The sequence below is a fragment of the Otolemur garnettii genome, unplaced genomic scaffold (genome assembly GCF_000181295.1).
Source record: "Otolemur garnettii isolate 467f Iridium unplaced genomic scaffold, OtoGar3 scaffold00011, whole genome shotgun sequence".
NCBI classification, from domain to species: domain Eukaryota; kingdom Metazoa; phylum Chordata; class Mammalia; order Primates; family Galagidae; genus Otolemur; species Otolemur garnettii.
Window position 1 is genome coordinate 34,396,416 of NW_003852406.1, and position 19,577 is coordinate 34,415,992.

At 38.2% G+C, this 19,577-nt stretch overlaps 1 protein-coding gene across 1 annotated transcript in view; it reads right to left on the reverse strand.

The window, feature by feature from the left end:
* Positions 1-19,577, reverse strand: part of ADAMTSL3 (ADAMTS like 3) — a 391,341-nt gene that overhangs the window by 223,566 nt on the left and 148,198 nt on the right. The window contains exons 5-6 of the mRNA XM_012801847.2: positions 15,111-15,156; positions 1,408-1,644 (exon numbers count right to left, since the gene is read on the reverse strand). Of these exons, the coding sequence (XP_012657301.1) occupies positions 1,408-1,644; positions 15,111-15,156 (283 nt within the window). The remainder of the gene's footprint in view (positions 1-1,407; positions 1,645-15,110; positions 15,157-19,577) is intronic.

Here is a 19,577-nt window from a genome sequence, read left to right on the forward strand (position 1 = left end):
TAGTTCCTCTTTAAAGGTTTGGTAGAATTCTGATGTGAAGCCGTCTGGTCCTGGGCTTTTCTTTTTAGGGAGACTTTGTATAGTTGATGCTATTTCAGAACTTGAGGGATGACAAGTTCTGACTGAACATTTTAAGTTTCAGGTGAAGAATGGATTTGAGGGAACCAAGGTAGGAGCTAAAACAGAATAGAAGGCTGTTAATACAGCTCTTTTTAGGTCAGAGCTGATAGAGCTTAGACTGGGAGAGAAGTCAGCAGAGAGGGAAAGATATGGTGAATTAAAAGTAGTCTTTGGAGGGTGAAGTAATGGAATTTGGCAATGGGTTAGATGTGTGGGTTGAAATGGAGAGTGTTACCAGAGCTTTGGAGTGAGCAACTGGAGATCATTTTCTAGATGAAGAGATAAACAAAGCTGAAGCTGGTTTGAAAAGCGAGGTCAAGGTTTGCATTTGGACACTTTTCCATTCTGAGACTCCCGGTAGTGCCTGACTCCAGGTACTGCTCAGGCTGTTTGTTTGCTGCTGTTATGACTGTATTCATGGTGAGCACAGTAGGCTAGATGGAATACCAGACATTGATCAAAAGGATGAGGGCGGAATCCTATCATTTCCCTGTTGTCCCACACTGTCACAGCAGCCTGTCACGTTATCCTGGATCCTCCCACTCACCACAAGCCACCGGGGTTTATGTCTCAGTTGCACATCCCAGCTCTGTAGAGTCACTCTGGAATATCTGCTGGAATGCAGTCATGCTTGTTTTTGTTTTGTTTATTTCTTTGTTTTCAGTAAATAAGCCATTGCTCCCAAAGAGCCAAAACAATGAATCCTACCAACATCACCCTTCCAAAGCAATGGTTCTCAAGGTGTGTTCCTCAGACTAGTAGCATCAATCTCTCCTGGGAATATGCTAGAAACAGAATCTGGGTCCCCCAGACCCACTGAACCAGAAACTCTGGGGTTGGCCAAGCACTCTATGGACACAGCCCTCCAGGTGACTCTGATGCATGCTCAAGTTGGGGATCACTGATCTAGAGGAATCATGAGAAGTTACATATTTTGACTCTATCTGGGTGAAATTGACACTTAAATAAGTAAAACATGATTTAAAGGCTCTTACCATTCCCTAAAATATTTTTTTACATTAAAATGATCAAAAACAGCTCTTTCCTTTTCTCCTTCAAGACAGAAACCCACTTCCTTAGGAAGTGTTCTAAACTTTCTCTTTATTCTTCCTAAATAAAATCTCATTTTTACTCTGAAAAAAATAAAATGATTGAAAATAGCATTTTCATAGGCACGAACAAAAGTATGGAAGAGGAGGATTCTCCCTGAACCAGGAGCATGGGAGGCAGGCGTGGCTTACCTCATGGGTGCGGCTGTCAGGGGCGTGGGAGGCAGGCGCGGCTTACCTGACAGGCGCCGCTGATGCACATGTCCAGAGAGTCAGCGTTGCAGCGGGTCCCATCCAGGACTTTAGGTGCCAGCTCCACGACCAAATTTTGTCCCCGCGCTTGACACTTGAGCGCACATGGGGCAACAGGGTCATTGTACCGCGGAAGCCATTCATAGTAACGTCCTTGATACTGAACGTCATTGTAGGCTGAACACTGCTGGGCTCGAAAGTCTTCTGCATCTGGAGGGCAGTCCTGGAGGCAGAGAAAAAGGGCCACGTGCACATCACCAAGTGGCTGGGCAGACCGAGGGCTGAACAGTTTACCGGAATCCGAACACGCACACCCCACTCGCCTCTCCCTGGGCGCCACCTAATCCCTTCTTCTTCTTTTTTTTTTAATTCAAAGCTGAATCTATAGCTGTGGAATTCCACTGGTATCTCTGCTAATGATCTATACAGGAGATTTCCATTTATCCTGATCACTATGTATTTTTCCCCAGATAAAGTTAGTAATACATAGGCACCAAATTTTGCCCTATTTTAACTATCTTTGATATCAATTTTCAAATGCATTGCATAGTTCAGTTCGCTTCTTTTTGAAACACGGAAACAGAATGCTTTTAATTTTTCCAGGTGATTCCAGGTCTTCATAAAAATATTAGTTATCTATGCCTTTAGGAACCATTTGAACGCCTCCAAAGGATTATTTGTCCCTACTTCAGCCCAAAGCTATTGTGCTTTGTGAAAACTTGTGTCTGTTTCTTTGTGGGGGTTGTTTTTAAATTCCTCTGCTTTTCCTCCCTGTCAGGAGCCTTCCCACTGGTTAACTGGGACCAAATAACCCGCCTTCAGCTGGTGGTAGGGCAGAAAGCAGACATGTAGCTTGTTCAAGTTCTAAAGTCTATTTGCGCTCCCTAGGGCATGCTCATAAACATAGTAAAAAGTGCCTATACAAGTACTGATAACTCAGGGGTCTTTTACTAAATTACTGATTCCTCCCTCCAGATGTTTCCAAAGCAAGATGCTGGATGACAAAAATGTTACTTTACTATACTAAATTCTACTTATAATATACAAACATTCTAATTAAAGAGATACAATAAAAATGATATTTTATATTTCTTATCATTAATAAATGTTTATCATAATAACTTTGTGAAACAGCTTTTATTCAAAAAAAGAATAAATAGCAAAGATTCTTATACCTAAATCTTTATCTAAATCTTGATTATTTCCCAAAAATAAGTTTCTAGAAATAAAATTTCTGAGTCAAAAAGTATTATTGCATATTTTTGGGTGGTGCCTGTGGCTCAAAGGAGTAGGGCACTGGCTCCATATGCCGGATGCTGGAGGTGGTGGGTTCAAATCCAGCCCAGCCAAACAACAACAAAAAAGTATGCATAGCTTATAGACTATTCAAAGTATTTCCAAATTTCCCTCCAGAGAAGTATCATCATCATCCAGGCTACATAATAAGTTTCCTTTCCTTAATGCCTCTTCCCATTTTAGATATCATAATTTTCTAATTTTTTCAATCAGAAATGCAAAACAATTTCATTGTTTCATTTGCATTTTATTTGCATTTCTTGCCTCTTTTCTCAATTCTTCAAAAATTTCTTGTATTATGTTCTTGTTTTATGCATTGGAAGGTTTGTCTTTTTCTTGTTTATATAAGTAGATGAAATTATTAAACTTCATAGTGAAGTTATAAATTCTTTACCACTTGTGTTGAAAATATTTTCCCCATTTAATTTTTGTTTTGTGAAGTGAAGAAATTTTTCATTGTATATAATCAGCATTATTAATATTTCTCTTTACGATTTCTTTCTTTACTAATTGGCTTTGAAATGCTTTTCTCACTCTGCCCTAGGAACGGATAAATACTTCCATGTATTTTTGTAGTTCCTTTGTAGATTAGCAATCCTATTTAACTCTTTATTATATCCAAAATTTACTTTAGATGAACGATGTGAGGTAGAAATTTAACTTTATTTTTCCATAAATAGTTACTGAATTATCATCCAAGATTTTAAAATATAATTTCTTTCATTTCCTCCATTTTCACTACTTTTATATTTTACTGTTTATGCATTTGGCCTTTATAAACTGCCTCAAATCCTTTTGGGAAGTGGACAGGGAATAAATAGAATGTAATTAAAAAACTTGGTTCTGAGATTACTCCTATTATTTTGCTATGAAACAGTCCAAAATCCTATATTGTGTCCACATTTTTATTTTCTTAACAAGATTAAACCAGGTTACACTGATGGAAACAAGTCAAATTGAAAACTACTAAAATTGGATGACTTTTCTCTGTTGAAATGAGCAATTTATCCTCCATCTGGCCATAGGAAAGATCATCAATTACAAAATTACATCACCTCCTCTTCCTCCAGCCACGGCCAGTTTTCTATTTGATGCTTCCAAACCCAAAGAAAGGGTATCAGAAGGGTGCAAGTGGCTTCCCCTGCTTTAGGCTTGCTGGCCAGCATTCTCTAGGGAAGAATGTGTGGTAGTGTGACTCCAGTGAAGTTTCACAAAATTAACAAGAGTTGATTAACAGAAGACAGCTTAGGATGTCAGCCTAGACTTTGTCTTTGCCAAAAGGATGGCCAGATTTGGATGTGTGACCAGCCTTCCTCTCCAGAATTGACTATCCAAAGGCAAACATCTGGTCCACACCAGGTCAGTCATTCCCAGGAATTTGGAATTGTTAACAAAAGAGCCAAAGCTGAGAATTCACATCAATCTGAGGCTGGACTGGCCATTTCTTTTATGAGATGCACATTGAAAGAAAGCAAGCCAGTTCCCACAGCAGAGAAGAATGAATTCTACAAGAAAGGATAGACAGTAAACCATGTATTTCAATAGCAGTAAGTCACCGCCGTACCTCATTTTCTGAGTCCTGACAGGCTTGCTTATGCTTAAATTCCATTAAATACACACATGTCCATCCAGTGAATCCCCTTGGTCTTAAGCTAATCTAAATGGGTTTCTGTTCCTAGTAATTATCAGGGATAATTACTGGCATTCTCTTTTCACCACCTGAAACTTGGTAGGACAGGATTAACATTATCCTCATTTTGTAAATGGAGAAAACTATGACCTAGAAAGTTCAGCCACTAGCCCTAAGACACACACTAGGATATGACAGAGTCAAAACTGATTCCCAAAGTAATAAGCACCCCAATATAGAGTACCGCTTTCTAGCAAGCATGGGGGGGGGCGTGTCCCACTTACATTAAATGCTTTCCTTCACTTCACATTCTTCCACTGTCAGTATTAAACCCTGTCTAATATGGCTCAGCTAGGTCCCATGCCCTGGCTCAAGACAAGCTAGGGATTCTTGTGTCTTCAATAGCCTAGTTGACCTTTAGGAAGCTGGAATGCCAAACATTCCTCTGCTTTCCTTTCCCCCCAAATAATTTTTTTGTATCAATTAAATTCAAGACAACACTAGCTTATTTAATATACTTAATATGGGCTTCACCCTTGGTGACACGCTGACAACCCACCACTGTCAGCCAGTGAGCTTGCTGGGGAGGTAGTGTCTACATGCACAAAACATAATGAAAGAGAGTTTTATTCTTTATAGGACTGCAGTATTTAAATGAAATAAAATTGTCATCAAAGTGTTAAATTATACACTCATTTAGATAGAGTTAATAAGTAAAGAACAGATCTTCTATCATTAAGACTTGACTCTCACCAGATACAGGCAATTTACACAGCTAGAGAAGTGTTGGTCAGGTGGACAGCCAGCCTGGGACACATAAAAAAGAATGAGGAAGAGGAAGCAGAGAGGAAGAGCAAGAAAGGAAGGAAGAAGAGAAGGAAAAGAGGTAAATAAAATAGGGGAGGGAGGTTAAAGGGGAAAGAAGAGAAGCAAAAAAAGAAGAGGAGGTGGCTTCCCTCACTCAACAGGAGACAACTAGCACCCACATACAAACCTTCCTGAAAACAGGGGTCTCCTTTCCCTCCTAAAACCGTGGGCATGGACCTCTCATATGGACAACTTATGGAGAGAAGCCCAGACAAGGAGATTATCTAATAAACTGATTTTATGCAAGAGAGACAGACTATTACCTAAGAGACTATTTATGTAATAGCACTGGACCAAGCTTTAATTTGGATTAGACATTTAGTTAATTCTTCCCTCCACCACATAACCATAAGGACACAGAAAAATGCTATTTTTTTGTCATAAGAAAATTTTAAGTTTTTTTTAACTTCATATACAAGTTGTAGCATGAATTAAATTTTGTGATCCTTTTATATAACAAATGCTAAAAGTTCTGGCAAAAAAATAAATTATTATAAGTGGTCCTTATGAGCTAGAGTTAGCAAATCAGGCATATGGAAGGTGAAGTCTCAGGTTGCTCTAAAGGACAATGCCATGCAAATAGGCTGAGATATGAGAAACAACAGGAGCAAAAAAGGAGGAGAAACTAAATCTGGTGTCTATAAGGTACAGTGTCCAGCCTTGTCCAGCAAGGGTGTAAGCTGGGAGCTAAGTAACAGAGAAATCCTATCTGATGATAAGAAGACCCTTGAATGCAACTGTGGAGAATTAAAAGCAGCAAGAAACCAGAGAGAGAAGTGACACAGAAAAGGTGGCAGTTTAGTAAGACCAGCAGGACCGCAGGATGGCCTGGAGGTCTGGAGCCAGACATGAGAGGAGGAGGCTCTTGCCCAGAGTAGAAAGGCGCCAGGGCAATGGGAAGAAAAGAATGCCTCCAGGAGAAATGCCAAATGAAAAACGAGCCATTCCTAGAGCCCAGACTCCAGACCATGAAGGGCCTTTACAGCCCCATCAAATGTTGCTTCTCCTGCAAAGTCATTAGGTTGCCCCAGGCCTCCCTCTGTGTGCCTATGAACCTCTACACACTCTTATCAAATTACAGTATACTTACTTTAAAAGTTATTTTCCCTTTGCCTGTTCCAGCACTGACTTTAATCTTATTTTTAGAAGTGAATTTAGGTATCAGGCCTCCTTGCCGACCTGTGTGACTTCTCTTGGAAACTGCCCTTTAGCACTGATATACACTGATAAAGGTGATTCTTTATTAAGGCCTCCAGGACCAGGGCAGTAAGGGTGTATGCTGAGTGCTGATCAGAGGATTATGTCTGAAGACAGCAGTCACCTGGAGCCACAGCCCTGCTCTGTTCCCTAATCAGGCCCAAAACCCCATCTCTCCTGACAAAGCAAAGCCAGGGAGAGTCACTGAACCAAAGTCTGATTTCTCAAGGAGGGCAGTGAAGTCCTTGTGTCCAGCTTGCCCCTTCCACTCCTGCTGTTTGAAGCACGCTCTCCTGCTCACCAGGGTGGGATTCCTTCACCTCAGTGCTCTGAATGCATGCCCCTAGCACATCCAGACTTCATAACAAAAGAACATTTGATCCCTTCTTGGAGCATTGGAGCTGAAGAGGGCAGAATTCTCAAGAGGCAGTCCTTATCAAGCCAGATGAGGGATCCACCCTGGGCATGGAGGATTTCAATTCTCTGATTGTCTTCACTCACCTCTCTCAGTTCATTCCCTGCTCTTCCTTCAAAAGCAAAAGTGACCAGCCCTGTATCCAGGGAAAAAGCAACCAGCTGATTACTGAACTAGAGTGGCCAGTAGTCTTCAACACTGGGGACACTGCATGGCAATAACAGAACTGACCAAAACTCAGCCCTCTCTCTACTTGAGGTAAGTTGCTGACTGGTCCCCACTCCTGCTCCTGAGGCTACCTTATGGGGTGCAGAGGTACAGATTTTGGATCCCCAATTAAGAAAGCTGGAAGCAGCTCAAGTAATTACACAAAAGAACAGCAATGACCATACTCATACCCTGAGTTAACTGTGGCACTTGACATCCTTGCAATCTTTCTATGGTCTGTTCAGGAATCTAACAGTACCATCTCCCCTGTAGGAAAAGATTTACAGATCATCTCTGATGTAGTCTGGGCTGCAGTTACCCAGCTCTGGTCTGTAGTACAGCTGGACTTATGCAGCCGCAGATACAGTGGCACAAACTAGCATCGCCTCAACTGTCCCTTATGTCCCAAATGAGGAACTATTTTGGAAATCCTGAGTTTGCAATGGCAAGAGTAACAAAGAACTGATAGTCTATTCTTAGGAATTCTCTAAGGATTCCAACTCTGAGAGCCTAAAAAGGGTAGTGTTTCCATTTTCATCCTCCACCCTGTCCCATCTCCGGTATCTATTTCTCACTGGCAGAGAGGCGGTAAAGATTTCTGCAGCATCCTCCCAGAGGGGCGGTCAATCAGAGACCACAGGTGACCCTCAAGGCCCACAGGACTTCAGGGGCATCACGTCTTCACTTGGTCTCTGCAGTCCTGACCACTGCACCTGGTCTGCACCAATTCTAGTCGATGACATTTCATCTCTAAGCTGTGAGGGAGGAAACGCTCCTCATTCTCTCTAACAGTTGTGTGTTGACAATAGAATTTGCTAGAGGAGAATGATATGCACACAGATAAATTCTAGAATGAAATCCCCAAAGGCAACACCTTAATCTGAGGTTTAAAATGGATCTCCTTAAGATACCTGCACAGAGTATTGCTCAAGAGTACACTGTTCTGAAATTTGTTCATGAATAAGGAAATTGCCAGACCAGTTCTCCTTGGAAGACTTTAGCCTTCCAACTGTGTTGGGCAGAATACTGCACTGCCGTGGCCCCAACATGTTCATAACCCAATTCCTGGAATTTGTTACTTTACATGGCAAAAGGGACTTTGCAAATGTAACTAAAGTTAAAGACCTTGAGGTAGAAAAACTATCTGGGATTATCCAGGTGGGAGAACATTGCCCAGTCGTGATCATAGGAAGATTTGACTACAGAAAATGGATCAGAGCCAGTCAAGGCTGATGGCTGTGAAGACTGAAGAAGAAGCCATGACCCAAATTGCACGCGTGGCCCCTGGAAACTGGCATAGACAAGGAAACAAATTTGTCCACTAGGCCTCCAGAATGAATGTGGCCCCATCAACCTGCTAACTTTAGCCCTGTGAGACTCGTGTTGGAATTCTAACCTCCCAAACTGTAAGATAACAGATGCATGTTGTTTTAAGCCACTAAGTTTTTAGTAATTGGTTACAGCAGCAATAAAAAGCTAACGTGCAGACAAAAGGCTCAGGCTGTTAATGCATTGAACCTGTTTAAACCTACCAGTTTAAAAGGAAGGCAGGACATTGTTTGCACCTAGACACCTGCCTTTGGGCTCACTGTCTCTCCATCCTGTATGCCCCGTCTGGGCTTCTGGCTCATCCAAATCAGGACTCACTCTCAAGTAGGTAGCTCAGTCCTTCTGAAGTCCATCCTGTCACAGGGGATGTGAAACTCTCTGCTTAATGCCCCCGAGGACATGGTTGGCACAATCCGGTTAACTCAGGGCCAAATGATATAGGAGTTTGATCGCTCGATAAATGAACACTCATTTTTTGCCCAAGTATGACACCACTGGGGAGATAAAGATAAAATGTCAGCTTCATTGCTGAAAAAAATTGACTGTACACATGGCTTCAGATCCACACCAAAAGGTCTTGCTAACATTGCCTGCTTTCTACTCCCCCTAGTCTAGAACTTGGGGGCTTCCCACTGGGGAAAAGTTTTGTCCATAGATAAGAAACCGTTACCCATGACTGCCATCTCACACTGGCCCATGACAGAGAAGGAAGAATGAGAAAGCCTCAGTAAGTAAAGTTTTAAAATAAGTTTGTTACAGTCAATTGAGAAAAGCAGATGAAAAAACAATTAAATCTCATTTAAGTGAGATCTCTCCAAATTTCCTTTCATTCCTGTTATATTGATATGTGCATATGTATCACTAACAAGGGAATTTTTTTCATTTTTAACAGACATAATAGTTGTACATGTTTATGGGGTACAAGATGAGGTTTCAGTAATGCATACACCATGTAATGATAGGAACAGGGTAATTAGCACGTATATCAACCTCAAACATTTATCATTTCTTTGTAGTGCAACATTGAACATTCTCTCTTCCAGCTAAGTTGTGATATACAATACCTTATTGTCAACTATAGCCACCCTACTGTGCAATAGAGCACCAAAAATTATTCTTCCTTTCTAGTTGTAACTTTGCAACCTTTGACCAACCTCTCCCAATCGCTGCTGCCCCGCCCCTCCCCAGGCTCTAATAACCACTGTTCTATTGATAACTTCTATAAGATCAACTTTGTTATATCCCACATGTGGTATTTGTGTTTCTGTTCCTGGCTTATTTCATTTAACATAATACCCTCTAAATATACCCTCATTTTCACTGATGGCAAAATTTCATTATTTTTTATGGCTGATTAGTATTCAGTTGCATTTTCTTTTTCTATTCATCCATTGTTGGCCACTTAGGTTGATTCTATCTCTTAACTATTGTGAATAGTGCTCCAATAAACATGTGAGTGTAGATACCTGTTTGACATAGTCATTTCCCTTGGGTATATACACAGTACTGAGATTGCCATGGTAGATCTATTGCTAATATTTTGAGGAAACTCCATACCATTTTCCATAATGGCTACATTAATTTTCATCCCCACAAACAGTTCATAAACGTTCTGTTTTCTCCACACCCTCACAAATATCCCCTCTTTTGTCTTTCTATTAACAATCATTCTTACTGCATTGGGGTGATATCTTGTGGTTTTGATTTATCTTTCTCAGATCATTAGTGATATTAACCATTTTTTCACATACTTATGAAAAATGTATGTTAAGAAATGTCTGTTAAGGTCTTTTGCCCATTTTTAAATAAAATTATTTGATTTTGCTATTGGGTTGTTTGAGTTCCTTATATATTCTAGATATTAACCCTTCGTCAGATGTATGGCATACAAATATTTTGTCTCTTTCCTCTTTTGGTTGTTTCCTTTGATGTACAGAAACTTTTTAATTGAATATAATTCTATTTATATATTTTTACTTTTGCTGCCTATTCTTTTGAAGTCTTATCAAAAAAAATCCTTACACAGTCCAACATCATAAAAAACTCCTCCTGTTTTCTTCTGTTAGTTTCATAGTTTCAAGTCTTACGTGGAAGTCTTTTGAGTTGATTTTTGTATGTGGCAAAATATAGGGGTCCAGTTTCATTCTTCTGCATATGGATATCTAATTTTGTCAGCATTGCTTATCAAAGAGACTGTCCTTTCTCCAATGTGTGTTCTTGGCACCTTCATGAAAAATCAGTTGGCTGTAGATTCATGGACTCATTTCTACATGGGTCTTTGTTATTATGCCAATACTCTGCTATTAATATAATTAATATAATAATACTTTGTTATTATGCTTTGTATGGGTCTATGTTATTATGCCAATACTCTGCTATTTTAGTTACTACATCTTTGTAGTGTATGTTGAAGTCAAGTTGTATGATGCTTATAACTTATTTTTTTTCTCAAGATTGCTTTGGCTATTCAGAGTCCTTTGTAGTTCTATATAATTTCTTTTTAACATCAACTGCCCAAAAGTCCAACATACAAATTTTAAGATTGCTTTCTCTTGGGCATTTTAATAATATTAATTTTTCCAGTCCCTGAACAAGGATATCTTTCCATTTATTTGTGCACTCTTCAATTTATTCCATTTATGTTTTATAGTTTTCAGGTTTGAGATCTTTTAACTACTTGGATAAATTTATTCGTAGGTATAACTATTGCCAAGTGGGACTGGCTTTTCTTTTTCAGATAGCGCACCATTAGTAAGCAGACATGCTGCTGATTTTTGTATGTTAATTTTGTATCCTTCAACTTTGCTGAATGTGTTTATTGGTTCCAATGGTTTCTTAGCAAACTTAGCAAATGGTTTCTTTAGCATTTTCTCTATATAAAAACATGTTTTCTGCAGGGACAATTTAACTGATCCCTTTCCTATCTGTATGCCTTTTATTTCTTTCTCTTGCCTAATCACTCTGGCTAAGACTTCCAGTACTATGTTGAATAGAAGTAGTGGAAGTGAGCATCTTTGGCTTGTTCTAGACCTTAGAGGAAAAGTCTTCAACTTTTCCCAATTTTTGTCATATATGGCCTTCATTGTGCTGAGGTATGCTACGATTTAGATGTTCATCCCCTCCAAATTTCATGTTGAAATTTGATCCTCAATGTTGAAGTCAGGGCCTAATAGGAGGCGTTTGGATCATAGCAATGGATCCTTCATGAATAGATTACTGCACTCCTTTAGGGTAAGTTCTTACTATATTAGTTCCCATGAAAGCAGATTGTTAAAAAGAACCCGGAACCTCTTCTCTTTTCTGTTGCTTCCTCTCTGATCATGTGACTCTGCACATGCCCACTCCCCTTCACCAGGAGAGAAATCAGCTTGAGGGTCTCACCAGATAAAGATGCCCCATATTGCACTTTTCTATCATTAGAAGTGAGCCAAATAAGCCTTTTTTTAAAAATAGATTTTCCAGCCTCAAGTATTGTTTATAACAACAAAAAAATTGACAGAGACAGGATATATACCTTCTATACTTAATTGACTGAGAGGAATGTTGTTTTGTCAAATGCTTTTTCTGCATCTATTGCAATGATCATAAGGTTTTTGTCCTTTCCATTAATGTGATATGTTACATTTATTGAATACTTTAAACCATCCTTACATCCCTGATAGGTAAAAACTGACTTCTACTGTTTTGCTAATTGTTTCCTTGTTGTTTTGTAGAACTTTTGTTCTTTTCTTCCTTCCTCTCTTGTTGTTTACCTTTCTGATTTGGTGGTTTTCTGTGGTGCTAAGCTTTGATTCCTTTCTTTTACTCTTGTGTATCAGCTGTAATTTCTTTCTTTGTGATTATCATGAGACCAATATATAGATTATTATAGTTATAATAAATGATTTTAAGCTGATTGTTAAGTTTAAGCTAGCAACTTAACTTTGGTTGCATAAAAATATTCTAGACTATAGTGGGGGAAGAGCAAAAGTAACATAAATATATATATATATAAGTATATATATATATTTGCCTTAATTTGCATCTTTTTCTATTCTATGTTCCTTAATAGGTAATTATAGCAGTTATTTTTTTAATATTTTGCCTTTTAAAGTTCATACTAGAGATTTGAAAGATTTACATAATACTATTGCAGTACTGGTATTGAGTACTCAGTACTTATTCTGAGTTTCCTTATGAGTTTACTTGTACTAGTGAGTCTTAGACTTTCACATGTTTTCATTATAGCAATTACCCTTTTGCTTCCAGTTATAGCATTCCCTTAAGCATTCGTATAAGGCTGGTGCTGAATTCCCTCAGCTTTTGTTTGTCTGAGAAAGACTTTGTTTTTTCTTCATTTCTTAAAAATAGATTTGGTGGATACAGTATTCTTGGCTGCCATTTTGTTTCTTTCAGCACTTTGAGTATATAATCCAAATTTTCTCCCTAACTTCAAGGTTGCTGCAGATACCTATTTTGATATCTTTGCATAAAAATATTCTAGATTTTGCTCTTCCCCCACTACTCTGGAGAAATAGATACATGGGACTCAAGGAAGTTCCCCAATTTGGGCTCAAAGCTTGTGAGGACTATAGCATTGTCCTGTAGTGGTCCATCTGCAGTGGAAATGAGGGCTGCTAGAGGTCTCCTGCTTACCCTTCTCCTACAAGGGGATATCCCTTCTTTCTTTGAGCTGATCCTTTCTTTCCTTCAGCACTTTGAATATATAATTCAAATTTTCTCCCCTCCTGCAAGGTTGCTGCTGAGAAATCTGCTGATAAACTAATGGAAATTCCCTTAGAAGTGACTTGACTCTTTTCTCTCGCTGCTTTAAAAAGTCTCCTTTTGTATTTGATTCCTGACAGTTTGGCTATAAAGTGTTTCACAGAAGACCTTTTTGTAATGATTCTATTTGGGAACCTTTAGGCTTCCTAGATTTAGATGTTTGTATCTCTCCCAAGAGTTGGTAAATTTTCAGCTATTTAGTTAAATATGTCTTCTGTGCCTTTCTCTATCTCTTCTTTTTTGGTAATTTAATAATGTAAGCATTATTAGGCTTCCTAGATTTAGATGTTTGTATCTCTCCCAAGAGTTGGTAAATTTTCAGCTATTTAGTTAAATATGTCTTCTGTGCCTTTCTCCATCTCTTCTTTTTTGGTAATTTAATAATGTAAGCATTTGCTCACTTAATGGTATCCCGTAAGTCCTGTACACTTTCTTCTTTCCTTTTAATTCTTATTTCCCTTTTCCCTCTGAACATTCATAATTTCTTTCTTCTGCCTTGTCTATCTATTGTTGAAGCTCTGAATTGTACTTTTACTTTGTACTTTATTCAGCTCTAAGATTTCTGTTTGGTCTTTTTTTAATAACATCTATCTCTTTATTGAATTTCTCACTCAGATCATGAGTTCTTTTCCTGATTTCACAGCTTTGGCTTCCCTGTTGTGCAAGACCACCTATTCCTTAAGGGGCAGGGTGCTTCATGGGCTTGGGTGCCAAAGTCATGGCCACTCTACTGGGCCTAGGCTCCAAGTAGACAGGATTACAGTGTTGCAGCCACCTGTGTGAGCATGGTAGAATGACAGCAGAGCCTAATGCATGAAGGGATGCTGTGCTCCAGTTGGGAGCACTTTAGCAGCAGTTTAAAGTTTCAAAATGGTGCCAAGCTGTAGCAGCTTGGGTCCTCAGAGGTGAGGATGCACAATAGGGGTTCCTATGCTGGAGACATGCATACATGGGACTCAAAGAAGTTCCTCAAATTGGGCTCTGAGCTTATGAGGACTACAGCATTCTCCTGTACCACGGCCAGCTGGTATCTGTGGTGGAAATGAGGGCTGCTGGAGGTCTCCTGTTTAATTTTCTCCTATAAGGGGATGTCCCTTTGGCCCTGAGCTGATCCTGGTAGGGGAGATGGTGTGGCAAAGGCAAAGTGCTCTCCTCTCTAGCTGCTGTACTGAGTTGCTATGCTCCACAGAGATTCTGCCACTCCCTTGCTATCCTCCACCATTCTGCAGTCAATCTAGTTGAACTGCAGTTACTTATTTGTTATTTTGGTCCTTTTTAGGTCCTAGTTAGCCATCTTGCTGACATCCAGGAAATGTTTTGAGTGAAAAATAAAACAAGTTCTTTCTAATATTCATTTTGTATTTTCAAATTTGTAAAGCAAAATGTTAATATTTGAATTTTGGTTTTTAGTGTTGATTGATAGGGAATTAGAGTAAGGTTTATAAATTCTTCCTTCTATGTGATTTTCTGGTGAATGAACTACAGCTTTCCTTGACACATTTTGTGGTAGATGTGAATGTGTGGTTTTGAGTGGTAGAAACAGCACCAGACCAGTTCATGTTTGCACTTTTCCTGTGTGCCCTTCAAACAATACATTTACCTCCCTCAGACTCGGATCCCTCATTTACAAAAGAGAAATTATCCTACCACATTTGCTTGGAGACAGTACAAAGGTCATTGAGATAATGGGCATCACAGTATTCTGACCTTTGAAGGAGCTTACAGGTATTATGTATCATTTCTGTGAATCCAGAAATTATTAAATACTTACCTAATTAGATCATGAATGTGACATGGCCTAAAATGGTAGTATAAATGGAAGGTATTAGATATATAAAACCTATTCTCAACTAAAGGAATATTAAAATTTTCCACAAAGGGTATCAAGGAGATGATTAGTTTTACAGTATACATTGCATATGATACTATAACATAAAACATGAATATATTGTATTGAATTATGTATTTTCATTAGAAGACTTACATGATTGCTGCATGTCTTATACCGAATATTCTGCCCTTCACAATTCCTAAAGGAAAAAGAAAAAAGAAAGAAGAAAATAATGACTTCATAGAAGATACAAGAATTTTTTAAAAAGTAAGGTTCTAGTTCCCTGTTAAACTTTTACTAGCACATATTACCTCAAAGATTCAAAGTTCGAATTCTAAGAAATTAACTTTCATGGATCAGGGGACCAAGAAGTTTCATGGAAGTGTCATATTAAACAGAGAGTGACTTCTTTAGTTGATCAATATAATAACAATAGTCATACACAATTCTTACCCTAGGGTCCATATAACCACTGAAATTAATCTAAAATGTTTGTGCCTATCATGTGTGCATATGTCTATTTTTTCTATGTGGAAGAAGGAAAAGAAGCATTTGTGTGGCATGTCTCCCCCAGGGAATTTCTCTCTCCAACTTACTTTGGGACCTGAGTTAGCTAGACTCACTGTCCTCCTTCTCTAATTCTCTGTTAGAAATTTGCGTGAGGCAATGCTTTCATTTTATTTCAGTCATTGACCGAATGGCTGAAATAGATGCTACAGAATAATGTTGGGGCAGCTTTCTTGGGATGCCAATACTGGTAGATTTGATAATTCTCCAGGGACAATCACACATAACCTGTCCTCCCATCCAGCCACCAGCTCTGGGACTCTCCCACTCATGTTCCAGGCAGACTTTTCCTTTGGGACATCAGCATTCCACACAGTAGGTATCAGCCTCAGTCCGCTGCTGCTGCTCTGTATTTTACATAAACCCCTTAAAGGAATCTGAGCAATTCATGGCAACTTTCCTAATTTTTCAGATTCTATGGCAAATATGGAGCAAGAAAAGATAAAAACAGGCTTAAATAATCATCTTGAATTAAAGATACTATCTAGGGTTTAAAAAAATAATATTCCTGTGGAATAGAAGACTTTAAAGTAGGCCTGAGGAGACTGGTTTTTGGTGGTAGTATTTTAATATGAACCTGTATGAAATGATTTATAAACTTAAACTCATCACATATACTTTCTGATTATCCTATTTTTAATGATTATAAAAGGAATAAGTGAAAAACAGTAATGTGCCAAGAAGTACAGAGGTAGAAAATCACTCATCCAAAATCCTATCACCAAGAATTTTATTTTCTTGGTATTTAATCTTCCAATTTTTCTGCCATGATTTATTTACAGAATTGAAAATCATCCTGTTAATTCATCTTTGTGTTTGTTTAATCTGATATAAGCATTTTCCCATTTCATTGATAATATTTTGGAAAATTTGTTTTAATGATTGGGTAACAGTCCATTATAGACATTACTTTTTCTAGTTCAGAATTTAAAAGGTTTGGCTCAGTGCCCATAGCTCAGTGGTTAGGGTGCTGGCCACATGCACCAGGACTGGTGGGTTAGAACCCAGCCTGCTAAACAACAATGACAACAACAACAACAGCAGCAACAACAAAAATAGCTGGGTGTTGTAGTGGGTGCCCGTAGTCCCAACTACTTGGGAGGCTGAGGCAAGAGAATTGCTTAAGCCAAAGAGTTTGAGGTTGCTGTGAGCTGTGATGCCACAGCACTCTACCAAGGATGACATAGTAAGACTGTCTCAAAAAAAAAAAAAAAAAAAGAATTTAAAAGATTTTAAATTGTGGCAAAATGCACAGAACATAAAATTTACCATACTAAGCATTTTTAAGTATACAGTATTTGTTAAATATATTAAAAATAAGTTGCTTCTTTTTTCCCTAATTTTACATTTTAAATACAGCAAAATGCATTCTGGGGGTTATGTGATTTTATGCGTTTTGACAAACCCATGCAGTTGTGTAACCACTCCCACATCAGTATTTGGAACATTTCCTTCACCTCCAAATGCCCTCATGGTGCCCCTCTATCTACCCTCAGTTCCTGACAACCATGGATTTGTTTTCTGCCCAATTTTGACTTTTACAAAATGTCATATAAATAGAATCACAACCACATATAGCTTTTTGAGACTCTGTTTGGCATAATATATTTAAAATTCATCTTTGTTGCCCAGGTGTGGTGGCTCATGCCTCTTATCTTAGCATTCTGGGAGTCCAAGGTGGGAGGATCACCTGAGCTCAGGAATTCGAGATCAGTCTGAGCAAGAGCAAGGCTCTGTCTCTACTAAAAATAGAAAAATTAGTTTGGCGTGGTGGTGAGTGCCTGTAGTCTCAGCTACTACTCAGGAGGCTGAGGCAGGAAAAGTCCTTGAACCTAGGAGTCTGAGGTTGCTGTGAACTAGGCTGATTCCATGGCACTCTACCCAGGGTGGCAGAGTGAGATTCCATCTCAAAAAACATAAAAAAAACAAAAATAAATACAATTCATCCTCATTGCATGTATCAGTAGTTTGCTGCTTTTCAATTGTATGTACAACAGTTAGTTTATTCTTTCACCAGTTAGACATTTGAGTTGTTTTCAGTGTTTGCTAATTATTTTAAAAATGCCATGAACATTCACATACAAGTTTTGTGTTAATAAAGGTTTCATTTCTTTTGTGTAAATAACAAGAAGTGGGATTGCTGACTCTGCTTATTTTTATATAAATGCCATAAAAATTATTTGCTAAACATCTTTATGTTTTCATTTTTGTTTATACTTAGAATATATGTCTAATAGTGAATAACAAATTGTAGTCCTAATATGCATTTTTCACATGTGAGTTTTTAACTTGTGGCTGGCTAACTCTTGGCTGGATATCAGGCTGAAATATTATTGAAGCTTTGTGTTTCACATAGGAAAGGCAATACAGAAAGGTATAGCTTGCTATCTTAGTCAAAAGTATCTTATAGCTCTGTCTCAGGCTCACAATATAGACTGTATATCATTGGTCTCTACCCCACTGCCCACTGTCCTAATGGTACTTTTTATACGACCCCTTTTCCTCAAAACTGTAAGCACGCATTGCTGACCTTTGACCTCTAGACTTAATTCATTTGCTTGTGTGTTTTGTATTTCTTCCTAGAAACCTAAAGTTGCTTTGTTTTGTTAGTATTTAAAATAAAAATTAAGTTATAATCACGATGCATCTAGTTGTGTGCTCCTTTTCATCAATTTGTACTGAAAATGATGAGCCCTTTAGAATGAAATACTCAAAGTTTTTATAGTGGTGCTGATTATTCTCAGACCAAGATTCTGATTACTGTTCTTGATCTAGAAATGCCTGTAATTCTGAACTTATTATTTCTTATTGACACATCTATGATTTTTTTCTTATATACATCTCATTTATTTGAATTTGAACTTATAAGAAATCTCCTACAGATATTTATTCACAAGAAATTAGCCACAAGACTAATTTTATTTTACTATAGTGATTATTTTGTATTTTATTGTGGATGGTATACTTTTTAATCTTTATTTTCACTCTTAATTATTTGTGTTCCTTGAACTCACCTTCCTGCATTTACATCTTATACCATTTAACACCATCCTCACCTTACACCTTTTGTTCCAAAGACAACATGAGCTCCAGTCTTCTCACATCTGTGTTTTCTGGGAGGTGTAATCCCTAATTAGATTTAGGTGGTTTTGGGAGAAAGAAGTTTTGGGGTAAAAAGAACAGCATCGTGGCTGCCCCCCAAACCATTACCCATATCACATACAATTAATTTCTCCTTCTCCACTTTTGATTTACAACATCTTCTCAGATCATCTCTAGGGCTCACCATTTCTTAGTACTTTGCAACATAGTGTTTCCATCTTTTGATTTTGTCATAGGTATATTATTCTGAAATTTATTAATGAGTTAATGAAACAATATCAATGTTAAACTGGGAGGCTGGCCGAAAAATTGTTAGGGTGGAGAAGTCTTTCTCTTAGTCAAAAAGAACTGACTCCATTCTACTAGGAAACAGTCCTGCCTGGGGACAAGGTCATTCACTTACATGACTTATTTCATTTTGCTTTTTGTGTGTAGATAAAAGAAATAATAGAAAAATTGAAAGGATAATTGAAATTACTCTGCTTTTTTGGGAAAATCCCCAATTGAGGAAAGTTGTGAATAGAGTAAACTTTTTGTACCATACTCACTTACGGTCCTAACAAGCTTTAGATTCTGTTTCATGGGGGCAGGTAAATTAGAGAGACACAGTTTAAGAAAACATTAGAATTTAAATACTAGAATACAAAAACTCTTGAATCTTACAAAGAATGATGTTTTCTTTAAAAGTGTTTTAGAACTTCGAAAATAATTTTTCAGAGCATTTTTAGTAATTGTTTAATTTTAGATGTTAAATAAAAAACATTTTTGTAAAAAGAAATTTAAAAAAGGTAAGAAAGGGGGGGCGGAGCCAAGATGGCGAACTGCAGCCAGCTTTTTACAGAAGCTCCCGTCCAGAAGGAGGCTGAAAGGACAGAACCTTAGCAAAGTAGCTGATGGTTTGGAGCAGAGACAAGAGAGAAGATTGAAGAGTGCACTTCAACCTTCCTGAGG